We start from the raw sequence: 16576 nt of genomic DNA, 5'->3' as shown, positions 1-16576 counted from the left end.
GTGTAATACTTAGTGTCAGACAAACTTGTGATGTGAGAGGATGAACAACAAACAGCCTGTATAGATAGATAGAAATTAGTCTTTTCCGCCCTAAAGTGTGTGTAGAGGGGTTTGTTTTTGTTAGTTATGGATGAAGTAGTAAACTTCCTCAATTTTTTCAATAAATTTCAAGTTTGGCCCCCGACTTGGTTTAAGTTTTTAATTTCGGCCCTCTGTGTATTTGAGTTTGACAGCCCTGCACTAAAAGAACTGGACAGGGAGACAAAAAGTCCAGTCTTTTTACCCAGAAAGGGTGCCAGCCCTAGTTATGGAACATATAATAAATATAGCAACATTGCCTGGACAGCATAAATAATGCGCCTTTTTAAATGATCATCATGGCTTCCCAGAGGGGCTGCCATCTTTGCTGCAAAAAAAAAGCCACCTGCTTTTTTTTTTTTACTTATGATTTAAAAAATTGCCAACAAGTCAAATTCTTACCAGACAGATGGGTAAAATACCAGCCAGTTGGCAAGTGTACATTCCAGTCCCCGGTAACACAAAATGCTGATAAATAAAATTGTGCATCAATGTCTGTTGGGAAGTCGTCATAACGCACAGCTAAAAATGTTTGAATTGCAGAGACACCGTTAGTATATTTTCCCATGCAGCTTTACCTAAAAGGTGCTGAAACTTTGTAAATGTTGATAATAGAAAACATGATGAAACCACCTCCAAAAACCCGTTTCCGTGGCGCTTTGCCGTGTTTCCCCAGAGAAAATATGGAACCTTATGACGGAGCACCATGGAAACCGGATGTCTGAGAGAAGCTCATTGTTGTTTTATGTTTATCAATGTACCCCCACATTGACAGGAATTTTTTATGTGACACCTATGGACCTTTTTCTCTCTCCCTTCCTTATAAATGTCTGCTACAATGTAGGTGCATCGGGCGAAGGAAGATTTTCAGATGGGAGTTGGTGCCACCTGGCAGAATTTACGGTGCCAGGTTACCTCAGAAGGTGACGGCTAAGGTTACCTCATAGCTGGTATTGTGCCTGCCCAGCCTGTAATATTGGAACTTAACACTTTATTTACATTATTAAAAAGAGACCATAAATCTGGTTGTTTTTTTTTTTTTCCCTTTTTTTGCAATATTATTTCTCAGTAACTCAGTCATTTCTTATTGCTAATGAAAGGCCCCCATTGACCCCTCCTGTGTGTCTCCTTAGCTGAGGTGTCAGATCCAATATGGCGGACACTCTCCTTATTCACACACAGCAGCTGGACCGAGCTTCACTTTCCCGCCCAGAATTTGTCAATCAACCCGCAGCCACGCCCATCCCAGGCTGACTGGATCACGTGAGACAGTGAGGTCACGTGCTGGTGTCTCCCTGGGTGAGAGTGGGGCGGCAGATGTAAGGATATGGCGATGTGATCAGACCCGGGCTCGGTGGATTCTTCACAGTACAGGTCAGTGCAACTGAGACAGAGATAGGGGAAACACCCTGATATAGTTGGCTGTGGCTATGACTCCATTGCATGGAGGGAACTTTCTCCAAAGTGGACTGGGATTCCTCACAGCTCCCATTATGTAACTCCAACTGGTGGAAAACTTAAAATCCCAGTAGTCCAAGCCAAACTGAGGGGGATTACAGGCCCCAGCATGCTGGGGTGTGCAGTGTGGCAATGGTGGACTACAGATCCCAGCATGCAGGGCTGCACTGCTCCACTGAGGTGGACTACAGATCCCAGCATGCTTGGCTTCACTGTGCACCTGAGGTGGACTACAGATCCCAGCATGCAGGGCTGCACTGCTCCTCTGAGGTGGATTACAGGCCCCAGCATGCTTGGGTGTGCAGTGTGGCAATGGTGGACTACAGATCCCAGCATGCAGGGCTTCACTGTGCACCTGAGGTGGACTACAGATCCCAGCATGCAGGGCTGCACTGCTCCACTGAGGTGGACTACAGATCCCAGCATGCAGGGCCGCACTGGTTCAGCTGGGGTGGGTCACCAGTCTCAGCATGTCAAGCTACTTTGCAGAGGTGGACTACAATGCTCAGCTGTAGAGGATGGGGTTCTGCAAGTAGTCCTGTTGTAACCAGCAGTGTTACATTGCATACTGGGATTTGTAGTCCACCTAATCTGTATCGTTTACTGCACAACAGAACTACAAGTCCCAGCACCTTCACTTAAAGGCTCTGCACCTTCACTTGAGCCTGCAATGCCTCCGCTGTGTCCCCCCGGGGGTTTGTACTGACTGGGGAGCCTAAATTAAATGATTGCTTCCTGTAGTGATTTACAATATGTAAAGTGTTTCCAAATGCAGCAGCCAGGGCCGTGTATTAAAGAGCACCTGTCATCCAGAGATTTTTCACCAGATAATAGGTTCTGACGCTATGTAAGTGTGAAAATCTAAGCTGTACCTATAGCTCATATAGTAACCTCAGATTGGAGGCTGCTGGCCATACACAGTGCAATCATTCCACAAATCATTCACAAACTGATTACTGTAAGTACGTGATTCAGTTAATCAGAAAGTGATGTACAAGGTATGATTTGTTCAGGAAATCCAAATATTAGTAAGGGGAAAAAAATCTTTAAAATTTGGTGAATTGGTGCTTCTGGTTTAAAGATGGTGATTAGGGCGCCGTTTGGATCAGAGTCTCCCTGTTGGGTGCCAGTTAGATTGGGGGCTCTAGGTTGGGTGCTGGTTGGATCAGGGACACCAGTTGGATAGGGGGCTCCCTGTTGGATGTGGTTTAGATCGGGAGCCCCAGGTTGGGCTGTGGTTTGATAGGGGGCTTCCTGTTGAACGCTGGCTAGATTGGGGGTGATGGTTGGATGGGGGGCTCCCTGTTGGATCAGGGGTTCCAGGTTGGGTGCCGGTTGAATTGGGGGCTTTAAGCTGTCAGAGCTCCCAGATGGGCAACGATTGGGACTCAGAAAACTGCCATTTCCAAAAGGTGCTGAGCAATGATAGCCATTTTTTTTTTTAAATACAGGTTGGCTCCGTACAATTCAATCACTGCTCACCAAATCTAATTGCTGAACATTTCCCAGCTGTGTTCTACTTTCTCATTTCCTTTTTGCAGGTCCCTGTAAAGCTACATCAAGATGTGCGGACGCACGGCGTGTACCTTGGCACCGGACGACATCAGCAAAGCCTGTGAATATCGCAACAAAGGTGAAGAACAAAAGCGCCCCCGGTGGCGAGAAGGCGATTCTGACAAGTACAAGCCGTCGTATAACAAATGTCCCCAATCCAACAGCCCTGTCCTCCTGTCCTTGAAGCATTTCCAGAAGGTGAGAATCAACCATTACATTAAATTGTGGACACCTCCACCTAAAATCAGCTGAGCAGCTGTTCTCTGGCTTAAAAATACGACCAACACCGAGTTTGTATTATGGTTTCAGTGTTGCAGACCGCAAGGGGAGACATGACTGTGCTGGTTTCAGATTGAAATTTAGCGGTTTCAATTTTTGAAAGGAAACCGTTGTTTGAACATAAAAAAGAAACAGTGCACTGCTAGTGCTGGGTCAATGTACTGGAACCGGCATCTACTTATAGTTTCTAGCAGCTTTTTTAACATGGGGGAAACCTTGAAATAACTTTCAGGTCAAAACCCAGGGAAACCCTGCTATAATGACTATATCCTCAGCTCACAGTATATTAGTATAGTGTGGTGTTCAGTAGGAAGAATGTCTCTTACATTACTGGCCATGGCAAGAATGTCACCCTTACAGATGGCCAAAAAAAAAAGATTGGTGTCATTTATACTGACCTGGGTGGAACAAGTTGCTCATTGCTCAAGGAACCCCTAGAAACCCCTGTAGGAACCCTGGTTGGGAAACACTGGTTACAGTCCAGAGAACCTCAATCAGTCAGGATGGAAAAATTCCAGTGCTCAAATAAGGAATCATTATTGGTTTGCAGTGTGTAGTACTATTGATTGATTTTTAGCTGACATTTGTATCAGACAAACTGAACTGTTTAGTAAGTTCAAAGAAATACCTACAGACTTTCTAAATTCCTTGTAACATCCTGTGCTAACTTTTATTAGTTACATTGTTCACAGTTCTCTGTACAAGCTCCCAAAGCATCCCCAACCTATGGAAGAAGAAGGTGTCGTCCTAAAGTTCTTTCTTCGGTACTCCTGTACAGTGAATATAACTTTGGGTTTTTCAGTTCTGGGGTGACACTGCTGCTCCTCATTGCAGTAAATAAGTGTTGTCACCCCTTAACAGGAAGGGTGTCGCTGGCCTAATGAACAGGTGAAAATTAAAAGAAAAAAAGAAAAGTTAAAGAATAAGTATTTAGTTGACTTGTTGAAAAGCACATTTCACATTACCACTCTCTCTTCATGTAAAAACGTTATTCCTTACACTAAGCATCCCATTGGGCTCAGGCTCCCCCCTGACCTTTTTTATCAGAAGCCGAGAGAGGTTTACATGAAAAAGCGCAATGATGTAATGTGCTGATAAGCACTTGGATGGACAGAGTAATAGCTTTGTTTTGAAAGATTTTATTTGTTAGAATTGCAGTATTATCCCCAGACCCTTTTAGCAGGGTAAACCACCCAGCACTTTTTAGTAACCACCTTGCTGTTTATGAGTGGCTACAAAAAAGTTGGGTCACACAATACAGGGGCGGCCACCCGCCTACAGCGTCTTCCCACCCAGCTTAAAACAATGTCTGGGAAGAATACTGGGATTGCACTTATAAATGAATCGTATCAATATTTGTGATTCCTTTCGAGTATAGGATGCTGACTCTTCAGAACGCGTTCTTGCCGCCATGCGCTGGGGTCTCATTCCTTCCTGGTTCACTGAAAGTGACCCCTCCAAAATGCAGTACAACACCAGCAACTGCCGCAGTGACACCATGGCTGAGAAAACCTTGTACAAGGTAAGGGCGAAAGTTCTTTAGTTTTCTAGTGTGCAAAATGTTGTATAATTTGTCTAATATAGCTGATTTCTGTTCACAGGGGCCGTTGTTTAAAGGAAAGCGCTGTGTGATTCTAGCAGATGGATTCTATGAATGGAGAAGGCAGGATGGTGAAAAGCAGCCATATTATATATACTTCCCACCAGTAAAAGCTGAGCAGGTATCTACCCACAATGACTGAATGAAAGCTCTATAACTGTAAGGCTTCCTTGTGCTATGTTCAACCTGCAGACTCCTATTGTACTGGTTGTGCTCACTCTGATTTTGGTTCACAGTATGCATTACAAGCTGCAGAAAGTCAGATGGAGCCCACCTAATCTGTGGTCCCTGTCCCTCTCCTTTTATTTCCTTTTTATTTGATTGCAGGAGAAGACAGTTAAAACTGGACTGGAATAATGACAAACCAACAGTTATAAGTTATTTTTCTGTACTTTTTAAAATTAAAATATAAAGAAATGTGTACTTACATTAAAAGTGCATTAAAATGAAATCCATAAAACATTTGTAGGTAATACTTCTATTTTGCTCTCCTGTAGTCTCCAGATGAGAAAGACTCCACTGATGACAATGGCAGGAGACTACTGACTATGGCCGGGCTGTTTGACTGTTGGGAGCCCCCCAATGGCGGGGAACCTCTTTATTCCTACACAGTAATCACGGTGGATGCCTCTAAGACCATGAACTGGATACATGACAGGCAAGTACATCAAAATCGATAGATCTTGTGCTTAATTCATTGTGGAAAGCTAATATAAAGACAGAAGTAGGTTATTGCTTCTGTCAGCAGGATAAATTATAGCCTGACTTGCAGATTCTGCACACTGCAAGGGTTAAATGTTCATTTTTGTCTAGGGAAGATGTAAATGGACTTGATTGTTTCTCATTCTTTTGATTCCTTCCCGGTGCATCCTGTCCACAGCAGCTTCCTCTCTTAAGGTGCATCCATAGCAGACTCTGATTTCATCTTCTACAATGCAGCACCAATGATTTGCATTGTAGATGAGGATGCCATAGAGCTGTCCACAAACCCAAATCATCAAGGGATAAAGAAGCACACCTCTGCCCAGGGAGCAAAGAGTAAGGTCATTTTAAAGCCCCATAAAACCTAAACACACATTTGACCCTTGCAGTGAAATTGCAGCCCCAATTTACATAGCAATGGAAAAAATATTTCTGGATTTTTATTTACCTGTCACATTTTCTACCCAGATGTGCTCAAAATGCCAAAACGTACTCAATGTATATTACTTCAGCAGAGATCATGAAAGCATAACTAGGTGAATGTTCCTTTCTGGGGGTGGCTAGGCTGCCGATTGGCACTGTCAGTTTCCCCTGACTGAAAGTGATGGGGTCTCCTAATTTATTCCAGTGAACCAGCCTTTACAAGGGGCAATCAGCAATGGCACCACCAAGATCTGGTATGACAGGAGCACCATGAGCTGAATGTTGAGGGGATTCAAAAATAACCTTTTCCCAGATGGTGAAAACAAATATGGTGAAAACCAACTAATAACAAAGTCTTTGGCAGCAAATAGCTATTTATTGTAGTGAACATAACAATTCCTCGCCTGTACTTTTATATTTAGAAGTCAATTCATTATTTTGATATGAAACCTAATTTCACTTCTAATAAACTTAACTCAGCCCGATTATTGGAAAGTGTTTAGTGATGCCAGGAGCCTCTGCTGTCTGGTAGGAATAATCAATTTCTATTATCACAGAGGTCTGTTTAGAACAGAAGAAAATGTTTAACTATCTTGATTGATATCTGAACATTTCAATTTGTGGTTTTGCGGGCAGAGAAGATTACATATAGTGAGCTGTCATCATCGGTGAAAGTGGTGATCCTTTGTTTCTATAGACTTTCATTCTGTTTCTCCGGTGGAGAGTTGCCTGTGTTGGGCTCTCCAGTTGACTCAGTGCTCAGTGAAGCGAATCTTCTCTCTTCCTCCATCTAGTCGGCTCAACTCTTATAACAACCGCAGCGCCTGCAACTTCTTTTCTGTAGCACTACTGATATCACAACGTGGATTCACTTGTAGTGGCAAAAGAGAAATCTAAGCCTTGGGTGGATAGAAGACAGCAAATGGCCCTTTGATCTCCTTTCCATGCAGGCAAAGGAAGTTATGTCAGTTAACAGTAACAAATGTTAGCAGCAGGATCACCAGCTCTGGTAAACTATTACATTTCTGTTTTTTGGTTTAGATATATTTTATAGTTTTAGACTGTAGCCCTGGTTTTTGTATTTACCATCCCTAAAGTGGAGCAAAACTGCATTACAAATTTGACATCAGGTAGGTCCTTATTGCAGAAAAGGACAGGATATCCTTTCTGTAATAAGTATTCTTTCCTGCCTGATAGCAACCCGCCTGTCCCTGTTCCCAGGTATATCTGGCAAAATCCTGGCTTTCCTTGCGATTGCTGAGACTGAACAAAATGCCAACCCAGCCAATCAAGATGGCTGAGGATCAGGATGCAGAAGAAAAGAAGGGAGAGGACGGTGGCCCCCACGAAGGAACAGGGACAGGTGAGTGTCCCCAGGGATTAGTCCCCCCTTTAAGGTTTCAGCAAAGCTGCTTGAAACATACCCAAGGCTTCCCAAATGCCTTGCTGTACAGCCTACTCCTATACATCTGATATCCAGGTTAGTCATATCTACATGTTGCACAAAATAGGTCAGGGGTTCTGTCTGTGATTCTAATTTAAAGCTGGACACCCAGGAAAATTACAAATTTCCTTTTACAAAGGACTGCAGTCTATACATTTCTCTAATTACAGATTGTTATATGTGTTTTTTTTCTTCTGCAGCATCATACAGATTTTCACGTCTCTGGTTACTTTGCTTTGTTCACAGAATGCCGGCTATATTGGATGGAGACGAGGAGATCCAGAAGTGGTTGGATTTTGGGGAGGTGCCTGCCAAAGAAGCACTTAAACTCATTCACCCCATTGAAAACATCATCTACCACCCTGTGTCCACCGTAGTAAACAACTCCCGAAACAACACACCGGAATGCATTGTCCCTCTCATTCTAAAACCTAAAAAGGTCATTATGTGAACATTTTGTTCTGTGCTCTTGGTATTTTTTTTTCCATTTAGATTTTCCATCTTTTTTTTTTTCATCTTTCTTTCTTTCTTTACGTAGGAGCCTGCTCTCAGTGCCAGCAGTAAGAAGATGTTAGAATGGCTGCAAAGTAAATCTCCAAAGAAAGAAGAACCCAGGGAAGTGCTGAAGTCCCCAAAACTATCTCAGTATGCTGTGTCGCCCAAAAAGACCAGTGCAGGGTTAATGCATCAATGGTTGAAGAGGGAAGGGGAGCCTTCTCCAAAGAGACCAAAGAGATGACGCACTGCAATTTGTACAATGGCTCCCTTACTTACTCTCTTACAGACTCACATATTGGTTTTCAGTCTATCTCTTCACCGAGCATTATTCTCTATATTCCAATGGTTGCCTAATTTCTGGTTACTCCAGTTTGTTGGAGTCTGGTTTATTCATTTCAGTGATTGGTTTGGTCACTTTTCTTCCTTTATTGCAGAATTGGTAATGGGGTTTTGCACCAACCTGACAGCCTCGGCCCTTCCAGAAATGTCATAGTTTGTGTACTTTTTTTGGATGTTTAATAAAGATCTGGTTTATGTTTATTATAAAAAGATATATTATGATGAGGTACTTTGCTTCAGATCTTGAGTATATAGCTTTTAATGATAATATGATAGTGTTTGCCAGATTAAAGCAAATCTGTCTGCATCTGTAGCTACTGCTTGGCACCTCAGCTACCCCTCCTAGCAGTGATTCAGCAGCCTTGGGTTATCCTGCTGCCCTCTCCCAGTAGTGATTATTATATTCATGCTGCTGCCCCTACCTAGCAGTGACTCGACATCTCAGCTCTCACCTTTCATCATTCACTCTATACCTCTGTAGTCCCCTTTCCAGCAGACTCAGGAATTCAGCTTCCCTTGCTACCCTTTTTTAACCCTGACTTAACAGCTCATCTTGTTGCCCCCTCCCAGCAATAAATCTGAAACTCTGCTTCCACCTCCTAGCATTGACCCCATCCTAGCAGATACTACCGTGTTTCCCCGATTATAAGCCATCCCCATTAAATAAGCCACCCCTGGTTTTTGATAAAATAATTAAAATAAGGCACTCACCCGTGAATAAGACATCCTCTGATATCAGATCCTGTGTGTGTCTCCTCGATGCTGGCTGCAGTGTGTGTCTCCTCCTGGCTGCAGTCCAGAGCGAAACTGAAAGTAAGAAGCCAGCATTCTGCACCAGGAAGCAAGCTGCTGATCCCTGCCTTAACGGAGATCCCTGCCCTAACGGAGTACTGGTAAGTGAATAGAAGGGGACAGTCAATGGCATAGAGTGATCAGAAGGGGACAATCATTGCATAGAGTGATCAGAAGGGGAATATGAATGGCACATGAGTGATCAGAAGGGGAATACCGTATGAATGGCACGTGATTGATCAGAAGGGGACAATCAATGGAACATGAGTGATCAGAAGGGGAAAATGAATGGCACATGAGTGATCAGAAGGGGACAATCAATGACACATGAGTGATTTTCAACAATAAATGTGTACTGTAGTCTTCTTCATGGAAAAATAAGACATCCCCCTGAAAATAAGACCTAGGGCATATTTTGGCATTTCAAAAAATATAAGACAGTGCCTTATAATCGGGGAAAAAGGGTATGTAGCTTAGTTTTCCCTTTTCAAGCAAGGAGCTTTAGTAATTGCAAACCTATTGGTCTGACTTGTCTTGTTAGACCTTCGCAGAGTGATCACTGTTCCACATCAGAAGAAACTTCCTTTTCTGCAGCATGCTGGCAGAGGACAGACTCCTCTTTACAGTTCACTAGCTGAGCAGAAAACCAACTGTAAGATTTTGCATGTCGTGTTTTGATGTACTGTGGGATGATTTAAACTGAATGTTCAGTTTAGATATAAATCTACTTTCCCACATAAAATACATTGTCATTCACAGACCGGACCTACAGTAGAACCCCGGTTATCCAGAAATCAGATAACCGGCATCCGACAGCTCTGCTAGGGCTGCAGGAGCAATCAAGAAAGCGGAGCTTTCAGGTGCCAGTTATCTGAAATCTGAGTCCCTGATAACCGGTGTTCCACGGCAATCAAGAAAGTAGAGCAATCGGCAGAGCTCTGCTGATTGCTCCGCTCCGTGATTGGCTGAGTAAAGGGAAACCCTGATGACGCTTGACATCAGGGTTTTGCCTTTTCTCAGCCATTCAGCACTGGAGGTGAATAGGAACAAGTCTCCCCATTCAAGTCTAGTGCTGAACGGCTGAGAAAACTAAAACCTCATTTATCCGAAAACTACACTTAACCGGAATCGGCTATTCCCTGTTGGTGCCGGATAACTGAGGTTCTACTGTAAATACAATTGACATATTTCCTGAGGAGAAAAAAAAGTTCTCTTAACTGTTCCTTAAGTCATTTTCATTGTTACACACCTTCAGTGCTATGTTTGCATCATTTCAACTGCTGAGATAAAATCTTGGTCAGTTAGTAGTCTGCATTTTGTAGACCCTCATTATTTGTCTCCTAAATATCAGTGTGGGGTCATTATTTGAATATATGAAATGAACCTGTAAAACAAAACTAAACAGAGCGGTAGTGCCTTCAATTGCAGCAATGGAACATCTGCAAGCTCCTTTGAAGGACCCAATGTTTTCGCCAGCTCCTCTTGGGCTTGGCATCTTTTGCCGTCTTGATTTGAAGGCCATAACTTCTAGCAAAAGTTAATAATTACACTCGCATGAAATAAGTTCCATAAGTTGGGATCAAAGTAACTTGAAATTACCCAATCAAGCCTCAAGGGAAATACAGCACACGTTACGCGTTTTGTGCTTTGATGTCACTGGCTGGAAAAGAAAAGCACAACTACTTTACGACAGTAATCAGTGGGGAGGAGTCAAGAGCTTCAATGGTACTGGCTGTCTGGATTACTATGCGGTTGTTCCAAAAAGTGTTCCTGTGTGGTTGTACCAATACCTATGTATTGGATGATTGAGTCCCCCTGTGCTGTGTGCTATGGTTCTGAATCAAGGTATTGGCCCCTAATTATTTAAACAAGTCAATAAGAACAAAAAGCCACATCCCAAAAATGGAGGATTATTTTAGAAGAACAAGGACAGAGGGGTTCTGAAAAGCGGGAATTTCAAGGGCTTACTTAGGTCAAAAATCATAGAAAAACAATTAATTCAACCATTTTAAAACAATGTGCTGGACTTCCAGTTCCAGCAGCTCACGGAAGCTCCATCACACACTGAGGGGAATATAGCCCTGTACCTCATCCGATCCCACCGGAGGCTCCGGCAGATAGCCAGGACCACGGACGGTTCGATTCCTGACAAGATCGCAGACTCCGTGCTCCATACAGCCTGCTCCCAAAAGGGAACAAGACACTGCTGCTGCAGACAAAATGTCCGCCAGCCAGGAAGACACGAGGGACTCGCTCTTTGGCCTTACAGTCAGGTGAGGAATCTGTATCCCCTTCTGCTGAGCACTTTCAAATTGCAAAAGCAGTGGCAGCACTTCTTATACCCACTGTATAAATGGCAATTGATAAAGCTATGAAAAAGGTTACAAGCAATTCGTCAGGAAATCCAAACTCATGCTACTAAAATCACTAATACAGAGGCCAGGATTTCTAAATTGGAAGATGATTTATTTGCTGCAAAAGTTCAATTATCTACTTTAGAAACCAAATCCACTACAATGGCAATGAGAAAATTGATGATCTAGAAAATAGAGCACGCAGAACTAATCTCGGCATGATAGGAATACCTGAGTCTATAAAACCTTCACAATTGCTGGAACTGTGTGCTAAAACTATTCCCTCACTTTTGGGTCTGAATCAGGAGTGCAAAGTTGAAAGGGCGCACCGTTTGGGACCTCCCCGCAAAGATTCAGCGTCACCAAGGCCGGTCATAGTGTGATACCTTGATTACAATGACAAATTTAAAGTTTTACAGGCCTTTAGACATCAACGTCGTCATCTTTTGGATGATCACTCTGTCCTTCTATTTGCGGACTACTCTGCAGAAGTTACACGCAAACAATATGTTCAGAACTTTTCAAACGTAAAATTCGCTTTACTTTGGCCTATCCTGCTACTTTACATGTACGTAACTTGGAGAGAAAATCACTCTTTCACTTCAGTGGAAGAAGCTGAAAATTTTTTGCAGGTACATACCGGTATTTCTGATTTATTGTCAAGACCATCTTCCCTCCCATCCTCGGTGCACAAAAGATTCAGTGTCAGAAAAAAGTATACCTCCATTGAAACTGAAACGTACAATGGATAAAACTGCAACTAAAAGAGCCCCTCCTAAGAATCAACATTCTCGGCCGGAAAGGAATAAGCAAGTGAAAAATAAATTAAGTTGCATAAGTGACTGTTAGGAATTGAATTGTTCAGGATCCTGGACTTTTAGTGGGAGGAAACAGTGATGTGGAGTAAATAGTAATTATTTACAGGTAAGGCGTTGGCTTATTTTTGGCTTAAGAAATATGCTTGATAAAATGATTCTGTCTTTATATATGTACCCTCACGGTGTGAGCTTGGTACATAATGTTTTTGTCCTTTTTTTCAGTTTATCGGAAAGTTACTACTTGAGGAAAAGGAAGGCCCATCCCTGAGTGGAAATTGCACTATTTGATGTCTTATTCTGTCAGTGTTTCAGCAGCATGTTTTTTATTTATTTATTTTTCAATGGTAGTGGAGCTATATGATAAATCCATAGTTTTATACAACGTGTATGCCCCGGACTCCCCTACACTCTTTTTTTCAAAGCCTATCCACAAGGATTTTGAAAGATCCTACCCCCTATATGATAGTGCCAGGGGATTGTAACACATTAATGCATATTGAGGATAGAAAGTTACCCCAACATTTTTTCAACTCAAGTTCACCAAGAGAGCTACACCAACCCACATATTTATATGATTTTGCTCATGCAATGCAATTGCAGGCTGTATGGAGACAGAAGTTTCCGATAGAGAGACAATTCATTTTCTATTCTAATGTAATTGCTTCACAGGCAAGGTTAGACTACCTGTTTTGCACTGAACCTCTATTGCCTTTTGTTGATTTGCCTGACATTCATCCAATGGTGTTTTCTGACCATACGCCAATATCTCTGTATGTCCATGATGCATTTCCCAGAGGAGACACCTATCTTTGGCGCTTCCCCTTCTATTTACACCAGGATGGGGAATTTCGAGCTACTGTTCAAGCAGCATGGCTGGAATACACAACTACTAATTCGGCCCATGTGACTGATCCTATTTTTTTTTTGTGAAGCAGGTAAAGCATTTTTGAGGGGTAAAACTTTAGCCTTCACAGCAAGTAGGAAACGTAAAACACATGTTCAATATCTGAAATCTTTAAATGATCTGAGAATTGCGACCTTAATACTAATCCAACTGTTGAAAATAGAAACACATGGCAAGAAACCAAACGCCAGTTTGATCATTGGTTAATGAAATATGAACAGTACAACTGAAATATCATTAATATGGAAATAAATCTGGGAAAATGATGGCAAACTTATTTAAACCTTTTGTGGCTCATAAAATGTTGTGGTCGATATTTACAAAAGATGGTGATCTGGTGTCACATCCCAAACAAGTGGTAGAGACATTTGCCTCTCATTACCAAACACTGTATACAATTAAGCAATCTGACAAAGACATTGGTAGTACATTTTGGGAAGACAGTGCCATTTTTATTTTAGATCCGGAGATAGAATATTTGAACTCATCAATTACTATTGAGGAAATAAGGTCAGTTATAGGTCAAATGGCCATGGGAAAGGTGCCAGGCCCTGATAGGTATACAATTGAATTGTATAAAAATGCTTAGGGAGGAAGTTTCCCCCATCTTGGAACAGTTGTATGCAAATATGTGGCAAGGGAACCACTAATTTCCAACTGGCAGGGAATCATATATTAGGTGTTACCTAAAAAAAGATAGGGATCCCAAATCTCACAGACCTATCTCATTAAAAACATTGATGCCAAAATATTATCTAAAATTATGGCGAATAGATTGGGCAAGTTTCTCCCACAAATAATATCACTGGTGCAAGTAGGCTTTTTCAAAGGAAAATGGGCAGTCACAAATATTAGGAAGCTCCTAATGCTAAATTACATCCACCAAAGATGTGGCAGTGGTGGGCATAGACGCAGAAAAGGCCTTGGATAGTGTAAATCTGCAATGGCTTTTTAAAGTGCTCAGCTATATAGGATTGAGAGGTCCTTATTACTAATTGTTGGTGGAAATGTATAAATCCCCTTTTGCACGAGTTAGTATTCCTGGTTTCTTATTTAATACCATCTCATTGGAAAGGGGTACCTGCCAGGGATGCCCGTTGATGCGGCTTCTTTTTAATCTTGCTTTGGAACCATTAATACAAGGCATTGAAAATGCAACAAATTTACATGGCGTGCGGTTTCACACCCAGGAGATACGCTCTGCATTTTTTGCAGATGATATATTGGTGTTTACTTCAAGGACGGATATAGACTTGCTTTATTTGCATGATTTGTTTTTAAAATTCAGTAAAGTTTCGGGCCTTCAAATAAATTTTGATAAAAGTGAAATACTACTGATAACCCCAATTAAACAAAGAAGTTGGTTGAGCTCGACTCCCTTTGCAATAGCCAAACAACATTTATTATACGGTATTTGGGAATTAAGGTGGGCACTTTGCTGTCTTCTTTATATTCTTTAAACTATCCCCCACTCATACAAAAATTACTGAAAGAACTGAAATTGTGGGAACTTCTTCCTCTGTCATTGATAGGACGAAACCATTCACTTAAAATGATGTCTTTTTCTAAACTACTGTATCTGTTGCAAACTATCCCATTGTTATTGAAACACAAGGATGTCAAATTGTTAAATAGAGCATTTAAAAAATTTTTATGGAAAGGCACCCATCCTCGTATTTCAGCTCGTAAGCTATATCGTGGGTTGAATTTACCTAACATCAGCTTGTACAATCTGGTGTGTCTCTCTAGACACATGATTGATTGGTTGAAAGGCACCTCTACCTATTCTAATTACACTCTGGAACAAGCTATAGTATATCCTTAGGACCTTAAAGCCCTGCTTCATACTAAAATAGCCAAATTACCCGGCTTTTTAAAACATAATATATTGATTAGAGATACAATTCTAACTTGGAAAGATATTAGGAAAAGGGAGAAGCTCCCAACTTCATTTTCAAGATATTTGCCGATTAAAGGTAATCCAGAATGTTCACAGGGACAACTTCAAAAGGCATTTCATGTATGGGAAACCAATGTGTGATGGGAGATTTGATTAAACCGGACTTTTCTGGGATATTGCCCCCGCGATTTTTGAAACAAAAGTACTCTTTGCCGGATTACTCAGTACATCCTATTTTTTATGCAGATACATCAATATGGGAAGTCTTTGGTTACTGGTTATTTTGGTACATTTCATTCTAATGTGTTTGATAAACTGCTTTCTCTACCAAAACCTTCTGTATCTGCGGTTTACTCATTTCTCCAATCTTTTTATTTAACATCTTTGGAAGATATCAACGTAAAACAATGGGCAAAAGATTTCCCATGTTCTAATGTGGTGGAGAAAATACTGTCTGGATATTTGTCGGTTCGTAAATGCATGACTAATGAAAATTGGAGGGAAACACAATTTAAACTGATGCACAGGGCATACAAAATTTTTTATTCACAGTCTTCTAGTGAGTTGCCCAGTGTGACGAATTGCCATAAATGTAGGGGTCATAAGCCTTCTTTGAAACATCATTTGTCGTCTTGTCCTAATCTCTTCGTATTGGCAACGTGTTATTAGATTTATAGCGAGGATTATGGGTTGCACGATCCCTCTTAACCGATTTTTATGTATTTTTGGTCATTGGTAAGACACTATGGCTGCAGGTCCAACTTGAAATTTCAACATTCTATGTGGTATATACGGTAACTAATAGAGAGTACTGAATAGCAATATTAATGTACAACAGGTGAAGAAGTTTTCTACATTGATGTAAAGTACTGTACCTAAATATGTTTTTCTCTTTCGTTTATTATCTCATTGTGGTTTTGTATGCTTTATTTAGGTCTTTTTCTTTATTTTCTGTTGAGCTGCTGTTATGATTATTGTTTTTGTCTAACTATTTGAATATTGTAAATATATGCGAAATGTAAAAAAAAAAAATTCTGTTTAATAAAAAAAAAATCAATGTGCTACAATAAAAACAGATCAGCATCAATATAGCGATAGTTAATAGATCTCAATATTATCAGTAACTTTTGAAACAATAAATCACCCCTCCAAAGGGAAGATCTTTCACAAATTCATTGTACAGTGGGGGTGTGTTCATTTGACGTGTTTCACAGCAATTTTAGCTGCTTCCTCAGGAATGACTGGCAGAGATCATATATCCATGTAAAACAATAAGGTAATATAACAAAGATGAACCTGTAGTTTCAAGAATACGCATGACAGACGTAGCGATGCTGGGGGCGCAGGCATGGCAGGACACTACTGGGCTGATTACCAAAAGGGCCAATTTTTTTTTAACTTTTAGGCTCAGAAATCATCCAAATAGAAGTGTA

The 16576-nt window shown here is 41.3% G+C and overlaps 1 protein-coding gene across 1 annotated transcript; it reads left to right on the top strand.

Moving 5' to 3' along the window:
- Positions 1-1299: 1299 nt before the first annotated feature.
- On the top strand, positions 1300-8585 carry HMCES (5-hydroxymethylcytosine binding, ES cell specific). Its single transcript, XM_072420565.1, has 7 exons — positions 1300-1452; positions 3078-3288; positions 4748-4891; positions 4971-5090; positions 5467-5627; positions 7785-7977; positions 8077-8585. The coding sequence occupies exons 2-7, from the start codon at positions 3100-3102 to the stop codon at positions 8275-8277; spliced, it is 1008 nt and encodes a 335-aa protein (XP_072276666.1). The 5' UTR covers positions 1300-1452; positions 3078-3099; the 3' UTR covers positions 8278-8585.
- Positions 8586-16576: the final 7991 nt, after the last annotated feature.

Source organism: Pyxicephalus adspersus, chromosome 8 (assembly GCF_032062135.1).
Source record: "Pyxicephalus adspersus chromosome 8, UCB_Pads_2.0, whole genome shotgun sequence".
Taxonomy (NCBI): Eukaryota; Metazoa; Chordata; class Amphibia; order Anura; family Pyxicephalidae; genus Pyxicephalus; species Pyxicephalus adspersus.
This window is presented reverse-complemented; position numbering and strand designations above follow the sequence as displayed.

Bases quoted from the DNA above. Each gene is read 5' to 3' on its own strand.
- HMCES (XM_072420565.1), top strand. From the start codon at position 3,100: ATGTGCGGACGCACGGCGTGTACCTTGGCACCGGACGACATCAGCAAA. The intron at 5,091-5,466 runs GTATCTACCCAC...GCTCTCCTGTAG, and splicing joins CACCAGTAAAAGCTGAGCAG to TCTCCAGATGAGAAAGACTC. The intron at 5,628-7,784 runs GCAAGTACATCA...CTTTGTTCACAG, and splicing joins ATGAACTGGATACATGACAG to AATGCCGGCTATATTGGATG.